The 24105-nt window shown below is 39.0% G+C and overlaps 1 protein-coding gene across 1 annotated transcript in view; it reads left to right on the forward strand.

The window, feature by feature from the left end:
- The window catches only part of LOC131139559 (FERM domain-containing protein 5-like), a 38290-nt gene extending 18519 nt beyond the window's left edge, over positions 1-19771 (forward strand). Inside the window, exons 2-14 of the mRNA XM_058089265.2 lie at positions 5907-6011; positions 7672-7714; positions 9224-9302; positions 11231-11328; positions 11797-11920; positions 13062-13149; positions 13715-13803; positions 13886-13949; positions 14587-14678; positions 14758-14832; positions 14922-14990; positions 16099-16205; positions 18789-19771. Of these exons, the coding sequence (XP_057945248.2) occupies positions 5907-6011; positions 7672-7714; positions 9224-9302; positions 11231-11328; positions 11797-11920; positions 13062-13149; positions 13715-13803; positions 13886-13949; positions 14587-14678; positions 14758-14832; positions 14922-14990; positions 16099-16205; positions 18789-19357 (1602 nt within the window). The 3' untranslated portion in view covers positions 19358-19771. The remainder of the gene's footprint in view (positions 1-5906; positions 6012-7671; positions 7715-9223; positions 9303-11230; positions 11329-11796; positions 11921-13061; positions 13150-13714; positions 13804-13885; positions 13950-14586; positions 14679-14757; positions 14833-14921; positions 14991-16098; positions 16206-18788) is intronic.
- The last annotated feature ends 4334 nt before the right edge of the window (positions 19772-24105 follow it).

Below are 24105 nucleotides of genomic sequence, written 5' to 3' on the forward strand. Positions count from 1 at the left end.
TGATACATTTTAATGGATGTCGCCAAAGCAGCAGTTATGTCAGAGTTGGGCAATCATGACTGGAATAGACTGGAATTTTGTCAATTTGTCAACCTTACATCCTTTATTTGTTTTTATGACCTCAAATGAAGATACCCGTCAGACCGGCGGTGTATGTTTCCTAAGCCAATATAACAATGACAATGCATCTGTCATGGTAGCCTGAGTCAGTGCGACTTCATTCCAACACAGAAAAAAAAATGGTCTGGCAAGCAGGAAGTACAAGTAAAGTGCTACCATTTTTATTCTCAGACAAGTAAAAAGTAATTTGGGGACATGACGGCACGAGGGAACAACGCTGACAGACAGAACAGAAATAACTGAAGCGAAAGTAAACAGAACAAGAGGAGTGGGGAGAGTGAAGACATACTGAAGGATGCCGAGGAACAGCAGAGCTAGAAAGTCAATTCCATTGTATTTATCAATAGGGACACAATAAAAAAAAACAACAACTCCCATCTCGTGAAGAAACCAAGACTCAGCGTGGATTGGTTGGGGTGAGAGAGTGTAGAGGGATGAGTGACAACGGCTTTAACTCAAACACCGATATTTGTAATAGTTGTATTATGGTGTGCAATAGTCATGGGAATATGGATATGGGAAAATGGATAGAGGTATGTCTATTATATTGGATAATACAAGTGTTATGGCGACTATAGGGGTGTTATTTCATGTCTAGAGGGCTCTAATAATGTTAAACACTGTATTAAGAAGTTTGTAAAGCAGATTGTCTGTTTTCTATTTCTATTTTTATTCATAGATAAATAATCCGACTTTGTGGAAATTTGCATATCATGGTTGGGTCTAGGCTGCACGGCGGTTGAGTGGTTAGCATGCAGGCTTCACAGTCAGGAGACCTGAGTTCAATTTGCATGTTCTCCCCGTGCATGCGTGGGTTTTCTCCGGGTACTCCGGTTTCCTCCCACATTCCAAAAACATGCTAGGTTAATTGGCGACTCCAAATTGTCCATAGGTATGAATGTGAGTGTGAATGGTTGTTTGTCTATATGTGCCCTGTGATTGGCTGGCCACCAGTCCAGGGTGTACCCCGCCTCTTGCCCGAAGACAGCTGGGATAGGCTCCAGCAGGACAAGCGGTAGAAAATGAATGAATGAATGGTTGGGTCTGGAATCAATTAACAGTAAGCATAAATATGAATAATATTTACAACTTACATAGGCAAGTCTGCCTTTCTTATGCAGTATATACATATACAGTATGAATCTACTTATTTTATGCATGCTGCTCAACACAGCAAACCATTCAAATACTGTAATACCAACACTTTTCATACAGTTTCAAAAGACTTCAAAGCATTTCCACGGCATTCATTTCCACACATTCATGAGTTGAGTCAAAATTGAGTGATTATATTGCCGGGAGAGGTTGCTCTGAGTGCCTCGTGTACAATTCCACACCAGCAAGCAGCCAAATGAAAGAAAAAAAAAATGCCTGCACAGATAAATATGTAATGCAGTTTTAGGGAGTAATTACCCAGAGTTTCTCCATAAGCGGTACCGTGACTCATCACTGTAAAATTACATCCCAAATTGAGGTGCCCTTGAGCAGTCAATAATAATGACCAGTGGACCAGCCAGGACAGATCGCAAGTTCTGCAGTTTTCCATATAGATTCATTGACATCGCACCGTGTCTTTACTTTTTCCTGCTATCAAATTGTATTTAACTCCGGTTTCCTCCCACATTCCAAAAACATGCTAGGTTAATTGGCGACTCCAAATTGTCCATAGGTATGAATGTGAGTGTGAATGGTTGTTTGTCTATATGTGCCCTGTGATTGGCTGGCGACCAGTCCAGGGTGTACCCCGCCTCTTGCCCAAAGACAGCTGGGATAGGCTCCAGCACCCCCGCAACCCTCGTGAGGAAAGAAGCGGTAGAAAATGAATGAATGAATGAAATTGTATTTATCACAGTGGATTAACGGAGGCTGCACGGTGGCCTATATGGGCTCAAATCTCCGTTGGGCAATTTTGTGTGGAGTTTGGGTACACAGGTCTGCTCCTACAATGCGATAAATTGGAAACCAGTCCAGGTTTTGCCCTTCCTTTAACCCAAAGTCAGCTGGACTAGGCTCCAGTATACTGGTAATTTAAACTCCACACTATAGGGGGAGCCCTGGTGTCACAATGATTCTTTAGCTCTACTTTTTATTGAGGAGGGCTTTCCAGCAAAAAAAAAGCATCATTTTCTTTGTTTCAGCCATTTCCATCCTTGTAGCTTCAAAAAAAATGACAGCATCATTTATTGATGTTGTGTTTCCCAAGCTGTTATTGAACCCTCCTCAATAATTAATCTGGCACAAGACCATGCAGAGAAAGTGCATATGTGCTCTAACAAAAACCCATCATCATCTAGTTTATTTCTTTGTTTACGACTTTTATTTATGTCAGTATATATTGAAAAAAAAATTACCACAAACCACTAATGGGCCTGTGTTTTTCATTCCTCTGTGCTGATTTATTTATATATTTCTATTTATGTTTTTGTTGTTGGTAATTAGTGTCCATTGGAGTTGTTACGACACCACCATTAGATCTCTTCATCAGCTATTTATTATAACAATTATACTTTTTATAGTGTAGTAAGAATTGGAGCTGGAATACAACATCTCTGTTTTTCATATTACAAAATGACTACACTTGCCTTTGAGGAAAAGTTCATGCATAATTCATCTACATGTGTTGCTTTGGATGGGTAAACATTGGTTTGGTTGAGGGTTTCTTTTAGGTCTTGACGACAAAACATTGACTGCAAATTGTTCATAGGTATGAATGTGATTGATTTCACACAGCTGATAGAAAATAATGCTACTTTGTCAACAAAAGTGTTTGTTATGACAAATCATGGCCGCTATGCTGAGAGTCAGGATCCACACTGCTTCAGTCTGTCCGGATGTTAAGTCTGAGACTCACCACTTCAAGGGGTTTGGTGCACACCAGGGACCAAATGGACCTCACGAACAAGAGCAGAGTCCGTGACAAGTATGAGCCCAGCTTAAACTGCCTTTTGTATTGTTCCCTGCACAGAAAAAACGAACCAAAATGGTGCTTCAGTAAAATGTTGCATAACATTTTCATGGATTTCAAAGCCTGGCACAGTGAGTCTTACCTCAGAGAATATAATACCATTGGATCCTCCTCCCCTACTCCCCGAAAAAAATGATTTTCTGGAGCATATTATGTGGAGTTTTCTGCTCAGCCCGGATTCTTTTTACTTTCACACTGTTGGAAGGCAAAATTAATTCATTTTGTCTTTGTTATACAACTGAAGTTACCTTTATATGGTTCTTTAATTACTAATTAATTATTATTATTTTTATTTATTAATTAATGGCATTATTTTCCCTTAAAAAATTTTGCTGTTTTTGTTTTTTTTTTTGTTTATATGTCCCGTTAAATTATATTTTCAGATTATTTTCAATTTAAAAAAACATTGCAAATGACCCCCCACAGGGCATGTCCTTCATATGGTTCTTTAATTACTAATGAATTATTATTATTATTATTTATTAATTAATTACATTATTTTCTCTTAAAATATTTTGCTGTTTTTGTTTTTTTTTGCTTATATGTCCCGTTAATTTATATTTTCAGATTATTTTCAATTTTAAAAAAACATTGCAAATGACCCCCCACAGGGCATGTCCTTCATATGGTTCTTTAATTACTAATGAATTATTATTATTATTTATTTATTTATTAATTACATTATTTTCCCTTAAAATATTTAGCTGTTTTTGTTTTTTTTGCTTATATGTCCCGTTAAATAATATTTTCAGATTATTTTCAATTTTAAAAAAACATTGCAAATGACCCCCCCACAGGCCATGTCCTTCATATGGTTCTTTAAGTACTAATTTTACTTATTATTATTATTACTTATTAATTAATGACATTATTTTCCCTTAAAATATTTAGCTGTTTTTGTTTTTTTTGCTTATATGTCCCGTTAAATTAGATTTTCAGATTATTTTCAATAAAAAAAAACATTGCAAATGACCCCCCCACAGGGCATGTCCTTCATATGGTTCTTTAATTACTAATTAATTATTATCATTATTATTATTATTTATTAATTAATGACATTATTTTCCCTTAAAATATTTAGCTGTTTTTGTTTTTTTTTTGCTTATATGTCCCGTTAAATTATATTTTCAGATTATTTTCAATTTAAAAAAACATTGCAAATGACCCCCCCACAGGGCATGTCCGACCGGTAGAGTACCTTTTCTCCGTTCTGGTTTCAGAACCAAAAACGTGGCAGCAGTCGCCCATGCATGGCCACAAAGATGCAGCCTGCACACACAACAGCAGTGATGATAAACTGGGAACTCATTTGTGGGTGTCAGTGTAAACAGCAGATGGAGTGGAGATTAATGCAGCACAAATGTTGTGGATGACGAAGTTTCTTGTCGAGCGACAAAGATCAAGATTCAAGGGTGTGTGTGTGTGTGTGTGTGCGTGTGAGTGTGCTTCTATTTCTGTTGCCGGGCGAGTCAGCAGCTATGTCGTGGTGAATAAAGGTGGTGTGACAATGACAATGGGATACGCTGACAAGGGTCGCTGTCATCCTCCGTCGTGGAAAGCAGAAAAGCCCTGCTCCACACACAACCAGACCTTGAGGACACAAATTGGAGCGCACTGCAAAGTAATGCTTGTTGTGATACGGGTGGGAATACAGTGGAAGTTGCTTAATAGCTTGACAGCTAGCGCCATATTGCCCTTCTTTAGGCAGCAAGCTAAATGCGATGCTCTTGAATTAACAGAAAATTCTCCTATAGTTGCCGGTTGTGTGGTGGACAAAACCCAGTTATTAACAGCTGTGGCTGTAGGCAACCTCCTGATGTAGTACCCAACTGGTATGTAAAAACACGATTCAACACACTCTTATTATTAGTCAAAGCATATGCGTATTTAAGCAAATGTTACATATTCATTAGCTAAATTGAGCATTTTTCAAGCATAAAAATGTTGAAATGAACTAAAATACATAGTATAAGACATTCAAGACGCATTCAAAGACATTGAGGAAATGTGGCATTCTAGGTCTCGGGAATTACCTCACAAGAGATGCAATAATCTCGACTAAAAACACGGACTGAAACTCAACTCTGAACCTCCAACATCACTTCCTGTCTCATGCTTCTCATGCTTCATGGCTTATTTACTCTTATTAAGTCTACTTTATTGGGTAATACCAGTGTAAAGATGATTATAATGGTGTTATTTCACGTCTATATGGCTTTGGTCATATTAAAAACGACTCTAACTACAAAAATATTCCATTTATAAATTAACAGTGAACAACGAGGGATTGCTATATTTGAGTTGGAAATGAAAAATCTTTACTTGATATTTTAATGTGACTATTTGTACATTGATATTAAATATTTGTCATATATAAAGAAATACATGTCATCCGTGTAACTAATGAGCCCTGAAAAAGCTCAATCAATCTTTGCAAGGTGCCAGATTGTCCCTTTTTCCTTTTTCCTCATTTACCTGCACCTTGTCTCTGTTTCTTCTTCTTTCCTGCAGCCGAGCCGTCACAGATGGCTGCTTGCCTCAGTATGAATATTTGATCGCCCTCATATTTCTCCCCGGAGGGTGGTGAAATATTTAAATGCTGTCTGGTGGCCGTTTTTTCTGTTAAAAAAAAGCAGATATCCTAATGAAAAATAACAAAACACTGTATATAATACATGTACTTTGGCATAATTTACTTATTGATTCTTTATTGTGTACTCTTATTAGCTGCCTATGACCTGCTGTGTGTTTGTTCAGCGCTGACATGTCGATGACCTTATCTTACCTGTAAGTGCTAATAATAACCTTTCCTCTCTTGCAGCGGGACGCTAAGGGACAGTACCTGTTTGATCTCATCTGTCATCACCTCAACCTGCTGGAAAAAGACTACTTTGGCATCAGATATGTGGATCCAGACAAGCAGCGGGTGAATAATCATCATTATTTACAGTACCAGTCATCATTTTGGACGTACTGTCCCATTCGATAGCATGAGACAGTCCTGAGGAGACACCTTTGACCCTAACAGTATATTACGCATCTTGTCTCAGATATCCTTTAAAAAAATGAATTGTTGCTTCTACGGCAACTCAGAAAAAAAAGGCCTGACCTTTGAACAAGTTGTAGAGCAGGGCTATCCAATGTTTTTTATTGGCCTGCAGCACATTTTAAAGCTATAATTTAACGAGGAAACAAAAACAACAAAACAGAAAAAAATATTAACATTTTACAAAAAATGTACTCTAAGTTGAAATGTAAACAGAAAAAGTCATAACTTCGCGAGAATAACATAATATTATGAGGAAAAATCATTTCAATGAAATAATCACTTTAGTAGCTTAAGTAAGTTTAAATACGTAAGTCGTAATTATGGTAGAAACAAACAACACATTTTAAAACTTTGACTTAACAAGGAAACAAAAACAACAAAACGGAAAAAAATTATAATTTTACAAAATTTGTAATCTAAGTTTCAATCTAAACAGAAAAGTCATAATTTCACGAGAATAGCATAACATTATGAGGAAAAATCATTTCAATGAAATCATCACTTTATTAGCATCAAGTTGTAATATGTTTTTAGTAAGTCGTAATTATGGTAGAAACAAACAACATAAAGTTGTCATTTAGATGCAGAAAATATACATAAAAAATGTAAATGCCCCGCCTCTCGCCCGAAGTCAGCTGTGATAGGCTCCAGCATATGTCTGACCTACATTAGCAAAATCACTCTGATGTTGATTCAAATTAATAGGGTTCACCAAGGCCTGACCTTTGAACAAGTTGTAGAGCAGGGCTATCCAATGTTTTTTATTGGCCTGCAACACATTTTAAAACTATGATTTAACGAGGAAACAAAAACAACAAAATGGAAAAAAATTTAAAATGTTACAAAAATTTTAATCTAAGTTGCAATCTAAACAGAAAAAGTCATAATTTTACGAGAATAACATGATATTATGAGGAAAAATCATTTCAATGAAATCATCACTTTGGTAGCATCAAGTTGAAATATGTTTTTAGTAAGTCATAATTATGGTAGAAACAAACAACATAAAGTTGTCATTTAGATGCAGAAAATATACATAAAAAATGTAAATGCCCCGACTCTCGCCCGAAGTCAGCTGTGATAGGCTCCAGCATATGTCTGACCTACATTAGCAATATCACTCTGATATTGATTGAAATCAATAGGGTTCACCAATCAAATATAGGACATTAAAATCAGTAGTGTAACTGCACAGAATAGAAAATTAATTTAAAATTTGATTTGCTGAAATTGCTTGACATTTAGCGGAGAACCTGTACTTATTAGATATGTATATCGGTGGGGTATTCATTCAAATCAATAGACTCGATGGTTTTCCCACTCTTACGTCATGCTTTGACTGACTTCATCCCCTCCTGGCACAGTGGCTGCTGTCAAAGGAGAAGGTGGGGGCAGGAGGTGGTTTGTGTATGCGGGTGATTCCAATGTGCTATTCTTGCTATTGATTCTCAGTCAGCATGTTTACTTGCTGAGCAATCAGAAAGAAAGGAGAGCATCCAAACGTTCCCTGCTTGACTTTGCTCTTTCTTCCTTGCAGCACTGGTTGGAGTTTACAAAGTCAATTGCCAAACAAATGAAATGTGAGTATTTCATTGATGAAATGTCCCTCCTTGTCATTCATTTATACCAATTATGAAGACATATTGGAAAAAAATCATAAAGTCATAATTTGGGAGGAAAAACGTTTCTTTAGGTGTGGCGTAAAACTTTATACAAGTATGTGCTGTACATCATAAAACTACTACTTTTCCCCTTCATAATATGTAACCTTCTTTGTATAATTGGGACTTTATGCTATACTTATTCAAATGTTTACTTTATTAATATTATTCATTCCCTTTATTTTGTGTTTATTCATTGCAAATTATTCTTTTTTATGTAGTAAATATTTTTTTCTAGTAGAATCATATTATTTCTAGTATTATCATGTAATTATAGCATTTTTCCTCTTGTTACTACAGTAATCCCTCATTTATCGCATTTAATTGATTCCCGACCCAATCACACTAAGCAAACCTCTGAGAAGTATTCCTTATTTATAAATTCAATATTATAAATTCAATATTTTCATAATCAGTGCGTAGAAAACCTGCTTACAACCTTCTAAATACAGTAAATATGTTTTTTAATATTATTAGAGCACTCTAGACATGAAACAACACCCCTATAGCCACCTTTTACACTTATATTACCCAATATAGTAGACATAATAATAATAAATAAGCAATTTAAGACATAAATCCTCATACTCGTGTGTGTTGCTGTCAATGTGTTGATTTGCTAGTTTAGCTGAGTCGGGGGGCGAACAGGATGTGATGTCGAGTTTCAGAGTTTTATCTTGGCATGGGTTACATCCGTAACTATAGCCTGTGTTAGCCTGATTATTGTGCCTGATGTGAGATAATTCAAATGCCCATGTGTGTTGCTGTAAATGTGTTTCCAAGGGAAGCAGAGTGAGCGGCGGACAGGAAGTGACGCCAGGGGTTGAGTTTTAGCTTGGCACTGGTTATGGCCGCAACTGTGGGCTGTGTTGATTAGGAATTATTGTGCCTGATGTGAGATCATTCAAACCTCAAGCCCATGTGTGTTGCTGTAAATGTGTTTCCGAGGGAAGCAGAGTGAGCGGCGGACAGGAAGTGACGTCAGGGGTTGAGTTTTAGCTTGGCACGGGTTATGGCCGCAACTGTAGGCTATGTTGCTTATGGATTATTGTGCCTGATGTGAGATAATTCAAACCTCATGCCCATGTGTGTTGCTGTAAAAATGTGTTTCCGAGGGAAGCAGAGTGAGCGGCGGACAGGAAGTGACATCATGGGGTTGAGTTTTAGCTTGGCACAGGGATTGTGGGAGGGATTATTGTGCCTGTTGTGAGATCATTCAAATCCTCAGCTATATAGTGCGTTACACTTACCATACTGTTGCTTAAAATGAACTTTGCTCCTTACAGCTATTACAATATTGGTTCTGTTGCTGCTGTGTTGAGCAACATACGTGACATACGTGTCAATATTGTAATGTTATGTTGTTTCGTAGACCGAAACAGCAGTCATAACATTTCTTGTCTTTCTGTCTTTCTTTTTCCTCCACAGCTCAGCCTCCTTTCACCATGTGTTTGCGTGTCAAGTTCTACCCTCCTGACCCCGCCGCCCTTCGAGAAGAGATCACCAGGTACGAGGGAGGAGGATGACGCTTTTTTTTTTTCTCCTTTGCATGCCAACTCTTGTTTTTCTCCCATGAGTGAACATTTGAAGCAGAGCGATGTGACGCGTTCACGCATCGCCGGTTTGGTCCTTGCTGCGGCTCAAATACATTTCAAATGTCTTTTCAGAGAGGCGGCATGCTTGGGTGACGTTTTATCATTTAGCTGCCAAATTGTAACACATCATTATGCAGGTTGTTGTTTTTTTTTTTTTTTTTTTGCTTACACAAATCATTTGTGAGATTTATTATCTATGAATGTGGCTCATGCTGGGCTTCTTCATTGTCGGTATTGGATTTAGCTAACTGTCCCCTGAATGAGGATAAAAGGTCATTATTAATTATATTATTTTCAGGATCTTCTCAAATCTTTGTACAGATTTGCTAAACAACGCTTATCAAAAATACAGTAAAATATTTGCTTTTTTTTTAAAGAATTACAATTTTATTCTTTGAATATTCTGAATTTCCTCTTTACAGACATGTTACAAGTGATAAATAAATCAATTCGGAGTTGGTCTAGACGCCTTAGCTCTACAAATGTTTCATATTACCAAAACATTGCTTCAAACTTTGTAGGAATAGTTTGAAAAAGACCTTTTTCTGTTCCACGGTACACACAGCATGGATGACATTGATGTGGAAAACACTTCTCTTATGTCCAACATTGTGACCCGTGGAAGCTGCTATAGCTGAAAAGGTGTCCCTAAATTTTTGCACAGCCGTTACTCATTACTCATTCTTCCCTATGTTGCAGTGTGAAACTCCTCACTGGTGGACTGGTGTGTGAGACCTCCCTGACAGCTTAACAAATTGTTGTGCCTCTGCACAAGCCACAGAGCCTCTGAGCTCACACATCACCCCCGCCCCCCCCCTCCAGCCGCCCCCTCACCCAACCCTGTCTGCTCACAAATAAATCTCACGCCATAGACACAGTGCCCAGGCTCTCTGGATGTGCCAGCAAGCGAGAGAGAGCAGGGAGCTCGCCCGATTCAACTGACTTCACTGACATCAATAAAAAGCCTGAAAAAATAATTAAAGCAAAGTAGCATGGGAGAGGATAAGAAGGCTTCATTTATGCACTTTTTATTACTCCACCTGCTTGGGGAGACGGGTTGTTGCATGTGGAGATTGCATCGCTACCGCGGGATGTCCATGTTAAGAATATGTTACACTCATATTCTATATTATTATGAGCAGATTCTTGTCTTGGAACATATTTGTAATGTGTTTGAACTGCTGAAAGGTCTTATCTGTATTATCAGGTATTTATAAATAATCACACACGTAAGGGGCGGCACGGTGGACGAGTGGTTAGCGTGCAGACCTCACAGCTAGGAGACCAGGGTTCAATTCCACTCTCGGCCATCTCTGTGTCGAGTTTGCATGTTCTCCCCGTGCATGCGTGGATTTTTTCTCGGTACTCCGGTTTCCTCCCACATTCCAAAAACATGCTAGGTTAATTGGCGACTCCAAATTGTCCATAGGTATGAATGTGAGTGTGAATGGTTGTTTGTCTATATGTGCCCTGTGATTGGCTGGCGACCAGTCCAGGGTGTACCCCGCCTCTCACCCCAAAGACAGCTGGGATGGGCTCCAGCACCCCTGCAACCCTCGTGAGGAAAAAGCGGTAGAAAATGAATAAATGAATGAATCACACACTTAAGGTGAATTTTAAGGTGGAAAAATCAGCCTAATTTAGGAAGCAAATCCACTGTAATCCACATAAACCATCATTCATGTGTCTTACATGATGTTTTTTTCCCCAATTATGTGACCTCAAAGGAGTTTGACGATCTCACACACTCCCATTACAATCACACATTAACAGTAGGACGTACCTGTATATGTACAATGTGATAACTCATAACTAACATTATTTCTATTCTTTATGGCAGATATCTGGTCTTCCTGCAAGTGAAGAGGGATCTCTACCACGGTCGTCTCTTGTGCAAGACCTCAGACGCTGCTCTGTTGGCTGCATATATATTACAAGGTATTACCGTATTTTCTGGACTATAAGTCGCTCCAGAGTATAAGTCGCACAAGGACAAAAATGCATAATTAGGTAGAAAAAAACATAAATAAGTCGCACTGGAGTATAAGTCACATTTTTTGCAGGTAATTTATTTTATGACCAAAACAGACATTACGTCCTCTTGGAAGGCAAGTTTAACATTAATAAAATAATAGAGAACAGCCTGAGTAGATAAGATAAGATATGCTAACACAAAAAATAAACATGAACAGAAAAGGTGTCCAGTGTTTATGTAACATAAACAGTTTTTTCATTTATAAGTCGCTCTGGAGTATAAGTCGCAGGAACAGCCAACCTATGAAAAAAAATGCAACTTATAGTCCGGAAAATCCAGTACTTTCTCTATCAATCTGGTGTGTACCGGACTGTGCAGGTAAACCAAAAGATTCCATCCTCTGACGTAGACGTTTCTATTCCATTTGTCAGCTGAAATTGGTGACTACGACCCCGGAAAGCACCCTGAGGGCTACAGCTCCAAGTTCCAGTTCTTCCCCAAACACTCTGAGAAGTTGGAGCGACGCATAGCAGAAATCCACAAAACGGAGCTGATGTAAGGCCAAGAAATGGCGACTCGGTCGCCAATGTTTTGGCAAGCCGCATGTGAGCTATACCGGGGGGAAGGTTAAACCAGCAGCCGCGCTCTGTATTGTAAGCACACGGTGAAACATTTGACCTTTAACCTCGTCATCGCGCCGCGCCTTCGCTTGTCAACATTTATGGATGATGAATTCACACAGACACAAACAGTATATTCACTAAGATGGCTGCAGTATGAGGCCTACAAAGGGGAACAAAAATATATTATCCAATCACAAGTTCATTCATTTTCGACCACTTATCCTCACGGGGGTCGTGGGGGTGCTGGAGTCTATCCCAGCTGTCTTCGGTGGAGAGGCGGGGTACACCCTGGACTGGTCACCAGCCAATCACAGGGCACTAATCACAAGTTCGTTCATTCATTCATTCATTTTCTACCGCTTTTTCCTCACGAGGGTCGCGGGGGGTGCTGGAGCCTATCCCAGCTGTCTATGGGCGAGAGGCGGGGTACACCCTGGACTGGTCGCCAGCCAATCACAGGGCACTAATCACAAGTTCATTCATTCATTCATGACCGCTTTTTGCTCACGAGGGTCGCGGGGGGTGCTGGAGTCTATCCCAGCTGTCTTCGGTGGAGAGGCGGGGTACACCCTGGACTGGTCACCAGCCAATCACAGGGCACATACAGACAAACAACCATTCACACTCACATTCATACCTATGGACAATTTGGAGTCGCCAATTAACCTAGCAAGTTTTTGGAATGTGGGAGGAAACCGGAGTACCCGGAGAAAACCCACGCATGCACGGGGAGAACATGCAAACTCCACACAGAGATGCCCGAGGGTGGAATTGAACCCGAGTCTCCTTGCTGTTAATCACAAGTTCAACTATCAAAATACAATAATGACAATACTTTGATCAAAAGATGACTAAAATAACATAACTGGCACTCACAACTTTCTTTGGCCCCATGGCAGGTTATTTAGCTGCTCCATTTAGGGTGTTTTGTTTGGGCACTCGATACACTACAGGGCAAGCGACAGTGTATGAAAACTGAAGTCAAATTTGGCAAAAAAAAAATGCAAGTCATGCGAAAACTCCCGTCTACGAAAAGAGAATATGACACAATCTATTTGTTTTCTTTTTTGCAGAGGTCAAAGTCCCGAAACATCAGAACTCAACTTCCTCCAGAAGGCTCAGATGTTGGAGACGTATGGAGTAGACCCACATCCATGCAAGGTGGAGGATTAGATTAATATGTATATTTGAAAAGAAAATACATAAATAAATACTGTATTGACCCAACTATGAGACAAGATTTTTTCTGTAGAAAATAAAGGAGCTCAAAAGTACCGTATTTTCCAGACTATAAGTCGCACTTTTTTTCATAGGTTGGCTGTTCCTGCGACTTATACTCCAGAGCGACTTATAAATGAAAAAACTGTTTATGTTACATAAACACTGGACACCTTTTCTGTTTATGTTTATTTTTTGTGTAGCTGTACCATTATGTTAGCATATCTTACACTTTTTCAGCCTGTTCTCTATTTTTTTATTGTTAGAACTTGCCTTCCAAGAGGACGTAATGTCTGTTTTGGTCATAAAATAAATTAGCCGCAAAAAATGTGACTTATACTCCAGTGCGACTTATGTATTTTTTTTCTACCTAATTATGCATTTTTGGCCTTGTGGGACTTATAGTCCAGAAAATATGGTATTTGGATGATATCTGATATTTCTCCACTCCTACTTTACCACTTTTGGGTACTATTTGATTCTTTAATTCCTTTTTCTTCTATGTCAGGACGTGTCTGGTAATCCGGCTTTTCTGGCATTCACGCCATTTGGATTTACAGTGTTGCAAGGAAACAGGAGGATTCATTTTCTCAAATGGTGAGTTTTAACTAGAATAATACGTAATCGTTGTATTAACAGCTTTTGGATCTTTTCATGGGTTTCCTTTTCAAATATTTAGGGATGAGGTGACCAAGTTGAAGTTTGAAGCAAAGACATTCCACATATATGCAAGTCAGACAGAGGTACTTTAACACGCAAATGTTAACATTTCACATAATGTGTACTTATATGACTTTTTCATCTGATATCATTAGGATTCAGTTTAACGATGACCAGATTGGTGCTAGACGGAGGTTTTGGTTGGGGGGGCTGAGATGGGGCATTCAATTCACATACTGTACAAATGATAACTGACTCACCATGAATGCGAGCCCAGATCCGTGACTGACAGACGCAGCGTGTTTTTATTGTGCATTTCACGCCCCGTGATGAAATCAGATAGGCAGCCGGTTCAGTTCCACACGCTGATACACTTGTCCTGCATTCATCCAAGTAGGCCCTTGACAAACAACAAAGTAAAAAAAATATATAAGTATAACATATATAAACCTTGGCTTTGTATGATTTTTTTTTTCATTATAGACAGATGCAGTTTTTATATGTCGTGCGATGAATTCATTCATTGATTATAGTGACAGGCCTAAACCCAACACATGTACAGATTGTCCAGTTTCTTTGCAGAAACGACAATAAACAGCAGACTTCAGGTTGATAATAGAAATAGAAATAAAGAAAAAAATAAGAAAAATAGGAAAAAAAAAAGGATAATAGAAATAATCGCACCATCGCACCCCGGTCAATTTACTGTGTGTGTTTTAGGAACAGAAGATCATATTGACCTACTTTGCACCAACCCCTGAAGCCTGTAAGCACCTCTGGAAGTGCGGTGTGGAGAATCAAGCCTTCTATAAGTGAGTCGCGAGACGTAAACCGAGCCGTGTGTACAGTAAATGTCTTTAAATAAGAATTTTTTTCTTTTTTTTTTTTTAGGTTGGAGAAGTCCAGTCAAGTGCGTACAGTGTCCAGTAGCAATCTCTTCTTCAAGGGTAGTCGCTTCCGATACAGGTAACCGTACACACAGATATAGAATACACACACACGGAATAAGGTCATTGGGGATGAGCTGGTCTATGCGTTTGTTTTTTTTTTCTCAGTGGAAAGGTTGCAAAAGAAGTCATGGAGCAAAGTGCCAAAATAAAAAGGGACCCGCCTGAGATCCACAGGTCAGAATTCCTATCACTCACAAATGGTTGGGGATTCTTATGTACAGTATCTGCCAGTGAAACCTGGATATACAGTAATCCCTTTGTGGTAATCCCATGGTTAATTGGTTCTAGACCCAACCATGATAAGTCAATTTTGACCTAGGACATATTTATAGTATAATAATAATAATATTTTTGGAGTTACAGCATTGAAAACAATTAAGCTTTAAAATCATCTGAATAGGGCGGCACGGCGGTTGAGTGGTTAGCGCACAGACCTCACAGCTAGGAGACCAGGGTTCAATTCCACCCTCTCTGTGTGGTACTCCGGTTTCCTCCCACATTCCAAAAACATGCTAGGTTAATTGGCCACTCCAAATTGTCCATAGGTATGAATGTGAGTGTGAATGGTTGTTTGTCTATATGTGCCCTGTGATTGGCTGGCGACCAGTCCAGGGTGTACCCCGCCTCTCGCCCAAAGACAGTTGGGATAGGCTCCAGCACCCCCCGCAACCCTCGTGAGGAAAAACGGTAGAAAATGAATGAATCAATGAATCATCTGAATACATTATTTAACCCAACAAACATTAAAAATAGCACCCCTATATTAACATTTACACTTGTATTACTCAAAATAGTAGACATAATAAGAGATAACAATCCAACATGTTGCTATAAATATATTCCGGTCCTATAAGAGCAGAATGGCGGCTAGACAGGAAGTGACATCAGGGGTTCAGAGTTAAGTTTTACCTTGCCATGGGTTATGGAGGCAACAGGGTTTTGATGTAAGATCATTCAAACTTGCAATAAATGCCTGTTGTTCCGGTGATAAGTCTGGTGCTTGTGTGTCATCAATGTAACAGTGACATGACTGACACCTCGTGGCCAGTACAGAATACTACATATCACAGCATCTATGAATGCTTCTTCTGAATGCCTTACACTGTATAAGTATGAAGTTAATTGAGGATAACATATTGTGACATTTCCATTCAATTCACCATTTGGAAGATGTAATAAAATGATTGATATATATTTGCTATATGAATGCTACAATGTACTATGAGCACAATTAGTGTTGTGTGGATTTATATGATATTTAAATAAGTATGGGTTTATCCAGGGCGGGCATGGTGCCAAGCAGGAGCTGTCCGTCCATCACACACGGCCCCCGTTTGACGAGTGTTCCCAGGACGAGACGGCGAGCGGTGCACATCTCCATCATGGAGGGTACAGCATACACTCATCCTACAGCACACGCACCAACTGGCCTGGATATAAGACAGTATTTTTGGATATTTTACATTTGGGATCTAGAGAGTTATACACTAAAATGTAAATAAAGAATTTACATTTTGCACTGTTGAATCTTGAGGAGGTTCTAAGTAGAACTTCAACATGCAAAAAGAATAAATGGGAGTGAGACCTGTCCTGTTGTAAAAGCCAGTCATTACCATACATCTCCACATGGGCCCCCGCCATTTGATGCCCCTGCGCAAGCTGAACCTCCTTATGATCCAATAGCGCAAATTGGAAATATTCGACAACTATTCAGCTGGTCGTAATATTCGTATCAGGAGTGTACAAGAGGTGGGACTGAACTTTTACCCAGGCGAGTCAAAGGTTTTCTTCCAGTCGCTCACACACACCTGTGACAGGGATTATTTTTTGTCTTTAAAAAAACAGGTCTTCAAAATGGGGTTTGTCTTGTATCTCGGTCATTACGGTACTTTGAAACTTACCACTTCCACACGGATAGGGAGGATAACTATTAACAGTTATTTAACCTTTAACATGAACATTAATCAAACGTAATAATTTTTTCTGGGTGCATGATACCATACAGCATCCATATCAAACTTGCGCGGGCCGCACTAACATTAACATTTGGCCCGCATGCCGCGTGTTTGAGACCCCTGGTCTAGACCCTGACCTTGAACCCTTCATATGATCCCTTGTGTTTTGTCCTGTCGTTCTTTCTCTGTTGGCATTTCCATTGGTAATAATAACTGTCCTAAAATAGCTCCTGCTGTGAGGGGCTAAGCTGGAGGGGGTTAGTCCCAGCCAACAGCAGCAAAGTGGGAAATTGGAGAAGGGGGGCAACATTCCCGGGCCTTGTCTTTTCCGTCTGTCTTCCAGTCCGACTGGGACTGTCAACCTGGTAGCAACAAGTAGGACTAGAGAGCAGCCCATTACCGACAATCTTAAACTGAATCAGCAGGAACAGTCAAGGTCATATCCCTCACCTTGAACCATGGTCAAGTGTCTGATCCGCATCGAGACCAAAGTGAACGTTCACTTGCGCATGATCAACCACTGCTATCGGGATGTGAAGGTGCGCGTCTTGTCTCTGGGACCCCGGCTGCTGGGGAAGGCTCTGGGAGCACTTCCGCTCTTTCCCGCCCTTTCAGATGGTTCTGATAGCGGACCGAGTCGTAAGTCTAAGACTCCTTCCAGGCTAGGTGTTCCTCCTCATGGCTGTGCAGGTAACACTTGCTTGTTTTGGGATATCCCTGAATGCTTATATTGAAGTCTGGACCCTAAAATAACCTGCTGTGCTGTCTCACTTTAGGTATTAAGATGATGATTTAAAAAAACGTAAGCTTTAAAAGCAGCTTCGAATGTCTTCTTTGTATGCAGACATCTGCTAGTTAAGAGTAGTTGGTATAAGAAATATACTGCAGCACCGGCAAGTATGCTTTCTTTCCAATTACTTTTCCTCACTCCCACTAGTCATTATTCACATTTACGCAGCAGAGTCCAACAATCTGTTATGAGCCAAAATGAGACTCAATAAAGCCACAGTAAGGAACAATCAGACAAGTTCGGTACTTCAGTTGAGTGACTTTTCTTTGAAGCACTGTGTTTTTTGTTAGAAGTTAGAATTTGACATGAATTTAGTAAACAAGGCTCATAATGTAAATGCTGACCTAAGCTTATAAACTGGTTGTCTGACATGTACACAACTCTCAATGTTGTGCCAACACAACATTGGAGGTGGTCCTGGCTGGTCCATCAACATTATATACCGGTCATATAAGTTGATTTGGGGTCACCACGGTCATCAGTTTTATAGTTTTCTCATGATATTTGAACAAGAATTCACTGTTATTTTAAGCAGCAACAAATTGCTAAGGTGTCATACCACCCAGCGAACAGACTGTTTGCCCTCCTACCCTCAGGGAGGCGCTGTAGGAGCTTACGGACAAGAACCACCAGGTTCAGGAACAGCTTTTTCCCAACAGCTGTCTCCTTGTTGAACTCTGCCCCTCATTGCCCACCCCTTCCATTACTTACATCCCCTCGCTGATCTATGCCCCCCCCATCACTTCATTGCACTATTGTACATATTACTGTAATATCTTGTTGCATTCATAGATCATACTGTTTATAATTTATATAATCTGCAATAGCCATACTCTAGTCACTTCATTGCAATACTGTACATATTACTGTTATTATATATTGTCACATCCATACTGCGCATACTGTTTATAATCTGTATAATCTACAATAGCCATATTATAGTCATTTATATCCCTGTATATATCCTCACTGTATTGTAGTCATAGCCTATTATAGTTTGTTACATAGATCTGTCCATGTTTTTCTACATTTACTTACTACTAAGGTACTTATAAAATTGCACTTCTGGTTGGATGCAGTAGTCTTAACGTTGCATTATTGTAAGTGTTGCAGGTCCAAAGAAAAAGCAAAATGCAAGCGTAGTTGGCCCTAATATTCAGTTTGCTTTCTTTGGTGTATTTGAGTTTTGAGGTATAACGTGATCGATACTTTGTCGTATGTCACCAGGTCTGGAGTCCCTCCGAGATAGCGCCCACTCCACGCCGGTGCGCTCCGTTTCCCATGGGGAGTCCTTCATGACCTCTAGAGGCCAGGCAGTGGATGGCGGCGAGGCCAGCGCCTCCGCGGTTATCTCCGACGAGGCTTACAGCCCCTCGGACAGCGTCCTGCCTACACCCGTGGCTGAACATGGGATGGATATGCACCTCAACGGCACCCCTCGCAGCATCGACGATGAGGAGGGTGGGGCATCGCTGGAAGGCCAGGTGGCGGAGTCCAGGGTTGGTAGGAGAGCCCTACGCTTGGCTAGAAGCAGGCCATCGCCCCCTAGTGACGTAGAGGAGCTGCACAAGTTCGTCCTGAGTGTTCTCCGTTTGTTTCTGGTCACCATCGGACTGCTTTTCGCACTTCTGCTGCTCCTCATCATGCTGACAGAGTCTGACCTGGACATCGCCTTCCTGAGAGACATCCGCAAGACGCCAGAATTCCAGCAGTTCCACATTGAGTACTTCTGCCCGCTGCGGCGCTGGTTCGCCTGTAAGCTCAGGTGGATGGGAGGGCTCCTCATCAGCAAGTGAGGCCCAGGAAGACGACAATGCTGCTGCTAAAGCATCCACTGCAGGCCCGTACAACAGAAACAAAGATGGCGGCCCTTTTCCCAGTTACACACAGCTCTTCCGTGTCACAAGCCATTTAAATATCTTATTTTTGTACAACATCCCAGTAGGAAAATTGATTTTTTTCAAAAACGAATGATAAATTAAATTGAATTTTAAAAATAAAAGATTTTACTAAATATTAACAATTGTAGAAGTGATAATAATAGTACTAATAATAAAATCTCTTGAATTTAAATAAAAAAAATAATCATTATTATTGAATAATTATTATTAACAAGGTGCATCAGCATTTCGCTGATTACTATGATAGACAATAATAATAACACTAATATTATTTATTTGTTATATTAGTTATGGTCAGCTCTAAGCACTTAAGAACACAGGAAAATAATAAAATATTCATAATATATACTTAAAATGAGTTACCATAATTGGTATATTATTATTATTAAATCTTGAATATACTGTGTTTGCGGTCATGTAGTAACTGTGTAATAATATCTGGACCATGTCATGTAGCTAAAAATAAGAATATTAGAAACAGCTTATACAGTGTACTTCTACAAACTACAACCACAATAATATTACACATTAATACCTCTCTAACAATGTCCAATTGATTAAAGACTGTACTTAATGTCGTGGCCCGTATGTTGCAACGTTATTACTGAAGGTTATGAGATGTAGACAAGGAAGGCAATCTAATCTCATGTTGTCATTTGTATTAATAATGAGAATGATGATATTTCATCATGTGGGCAAGAGAGAAAGTACAACATTGGGGGTAAAGATGAGTGTGGATCAGATAAGATTGTTATTCAATTATGAGTCTTTTTACAGTTTTTGGTGTTAATGATGATGGGGGTGTGGTGCCATAATGAAGGAAATATAAAATGAATATTTAAAATGTTACATAGTTATCATAGCCTGAACATTTTGGAATTAATCATAAAGTTAATTGAATAAAAATACAATGCATTGTAAGTCATTACAATTTGAGGATTACATACCTACATAAATGGCTCAGAAAATTATTAGACAATTTAATACATTTATTATTATTATTTCAAATGTATTAATCTAATAAATTTAATTTAATAAATGTAGTGTATTCAATTTATTATAAGATTATAATCTGCATAATAAATTTAAATAAATTTTATTATATGAAAATAAATATTCAAAAATATTTTCAAATGTTAAATTGAATGATTTTATTTTTTTTTTACATTTTGGCACTAAATAATAAGAGCTAATAAGAGCTGATCGGCCACATTGAGATTCAAACAAATACATTTGTTCGTGTCATACTGTACCATTTTTTTTCCCGAGTGTACACTATTGTCTTTTATCATCCAAAGACTGTAGAGGTATGAAAGTGGTAGTTTCAAAAAATAAAATAAAATGAACTAGCAGCCAAATAATGCTCACATCTACAATCATCTTGTGTGCAAGTAATAGACCGATGTGACCCAAAGCTAGTAGTTGCTCGTCAAGTGTATGGTTTTGCTCAATACTGTTAATCACAGACTCTAACTAATCCTGTCACTGATGGCTAACGTGACATTGTTGCATCATTTTGTAAAGTGCAAAAATGAGTAGAAGAGCAGCTCCTTTTTTTTTTTTTTTAAAGAAGGTGTTAAGTGAACGTGTTATTTTTGTGTTTCATGTTGCAATCATGCCGATGCTATTTTCATCAATGCACCAACCAAAGAAACCCAATTTGTGTTTGTGCTGCTTTCGCCTTAGCCTGCAGTGTCTTTACTAGCAAAAAGCTTATATCTAATTAAGAGAGGTTAGGAGAGGTTTGCAGCAATATAGTAGATAAGGTGGGGTGGGGGGTTGAGGGGGAAGGTGGGGTATGTAATAAGACACCACTTTAATTGTCAACCAATCGATCAGGAGTTGGACTAGACCAGGGGTCGGCAACCTTTACTATGAAAAGAGCCATTTTACCCAATGCCCACTGAAGAAAAATAGCCTGGAGCCGCAAAACATATAGTATGTTTAAAACAACATTGGAGGGAATTTGGGGGTATCAAAGTAGTTCAGATAAGAAAAGACGAGTTGGAGTACTCTTGCTAGTTTTGGAGATAAACTTACATAAATGTATGTGTAAACTACTGTAAACGTAAAAACAAGTTCCCATGCCGCTGTTTTTAAATTATCTCGAATTTATTTTTTAGATTTGTAGGTAAGTATTACTTGTTTTTCTTCATGTACTGAACTGGATAGCAGTCAGAACTCACTCAGGATGCATTCATGGTCTCAGACAAAGTTGGATTTTTAAAAACTCATTACAAAAGACGTGCATTTTCCCCACTCGGGTGTTAAAAATATTCAAGCATCGCAAAGGGAGCCACAATAAAGAGGCTGAAGAGCCACATGCGGCTCTGGAGCCGCAGGTTGCTGACCCCTGGACTAGACTCCTTAGTTCCACTCTGAATCTTCCACCAATCTACTGTTATTATTCATCTTATAGAGACATTTTGGATAATTGTATGCTTGAGGTAAGGTAGAGGAAGATGAGTTTGGTGTGGAAGAATGCCATCGAAGCTCTTCAGGATTATCCAAAACGCAGATAGCGAGTCTGGGCTCGGGTTTAACTTTTGATTTTCAATGAAATGTGATCTTTTGCAGCCTCATTAGCATTCTTGTTGCAATTTTTTTTTTGGGGGGGGGGGGTGAGCTAGGAATGGCATAATGCACTGGGGGGGGGGGTGAGCTAGGAATGGCATAATGCACTGCAGTAAGTCAGCCATAGTTGTGATCTTTTGCAGAATCTGCCAACAGTAGGAGTGTCAAGAGACAAGAAAATACACGATTGAGTATGCGAAACGAGACCGGATTTGAACTATACCTTTAAGGAAAGTACAATGACTACTATAATTTCTACTACGTTACGCTTCTGTGTATGCAAAGGGTCCCCACCTTCACCCACCCAGACAGACAGACTGACAAAAGGGCTCACTCCCTTCATGCCATTGTTCTATGAAACATAATGCATGGAGTGAACCCTCTTCCTGCCTGTTTGAAGCGGGAGACAAGGAAAATTTATTATCATTTCAGGCATAATGCCCAGCATGTCTTGTAATTTTTTTTTTATCTTGTGACACCCCAGCTAACATTAACACATTAAAGCGCTAACATAAACACTAATGAAGATGATTTTTAATCAGTGGGATATTGCGGCAGGCTGAGTGATTGTAGCACTGATTAAGACAAATGAATAATATAAAGTAGACTTTATGATTCTTGGGGGAAAAAAGCAATAAATAGTGCAGCTCATGTTCAATAATGGTAAAGGTTTGCCCTTATGCTCTGTGGATGCATGTGTGGAGTGTGTCGCACTGTCAAAAACGTTACAAAATTGTTTCTGCTTACCTTGCCAATCGACTTGCCTGGGTCACGTTTTGGACAGACTGACAATGGACCTTTCATGAAAGAAAAAGTACACTAGTAGCAAATACCAACCTTGAATGCAGATTTCATCATCCCGAGAGGGGAGACCAGATAAGATCTCACACTGTGTTGCCTCCTACCGGTAATCATCCAATCATGGCTCTCTGCACATGGACAGATCTCTGTTAGCATGTCTTCTGCGTTTATTATTGCCTCGCAGCAAGCTCAGAAAGAACATTCAACTGATGCCTGACTGGTGTACTCAGTTTATGAATAAATATACTGTATATTCTTCACTTGTGGCAACAACTATTGTGGTCTCTTTATTAAATGTACATAATGTACATAAACTATAAGGTGAGCTTCTATAGCCAACAGAGAAGTGAAGAAAGTCATTTCCAGGGAAGCACAATGGGTTTTTAGTACTGCTTTCATAAGTAATGTAGAGATTGGTAGTGCCACCTTGAAATTATGATAATGGTAATATTTCATTTGAACATGCATCAGATTACAATTGAGTGCATCACATAATCAGTTCACAGTTCCACATGTCCAAAAGGAGTAGGAAGAAGCAAAGCTTATTAAATCCTACCCCTCCATCTGGTACTTTTACAATCAGTAAATGTTACATTTGTTCACTTCCTGCTTTCCATAATACAGATTAAAGTCTTTTTTGCTTGTTTTTTTTTTAATAATGTACCTCGTACAGAAGTACGAGGTGATATGACCATCCAATGACATAATGGGTACCATAGTAAGTGTCAATATAGTGATATATATAGCACATCATGACTGGTTCAAGATTCTTCATCCTTGTATTTAGCAAACATCAACTGCTTGTATTGTTTCTTGAATTGGCTCATCGTTGTGCATTGTTTGAGTTCCTTACTCAATCCATTCCATAGTTTGATTCCACATATTGAAATGCTATGGCTTTTTAACGTAGTCCTAGCATATAAGTGTTTCAAATGTAGTTCTTCCCTGAGATCATATTTCTCCTCTCTTGTAGAGAAGTATTGGATGACATTTTTAGGTAATTGGTTATTTTTAGCCTTATGCATTATTTTAGCTGTTTGAAGATTAACTATATCAGCAAGTTGAAGTATTTGTGATTTTAGAAATAAGGAGTTAGTATGTTCTCTGTAGGCGGCATTATGAATTATCCTTACTGACCTTTTTTGCAGTACATTTAGCGAGTTAAGATTACTTTTATAGTTATTACCCCATATTTCCACACAATAAGATATGGTAGAACCAGAGAGCAATAAAGAAATTAAATGACAATAAGAGAGTTTATGGCATAA

This window comes from Doryrhamphus excisus, linkage group LG13 (genome assembly GCF_037039965.1).
Source record: "Doryrhamphus excisus strain RoL-2023G ecotype Guam linkage group LG13, RoL_Dexc_Guam_v1.1, whole genome shotgun sequence".
NCBI classification, from domain to species: domain Eukaryota; kingdom Metazoa; phylum Chordata; class Actinopteri; order Syngnathiformes; family Syngnathidae; genus Doryrhamphus; species Doryrhamphus excisus.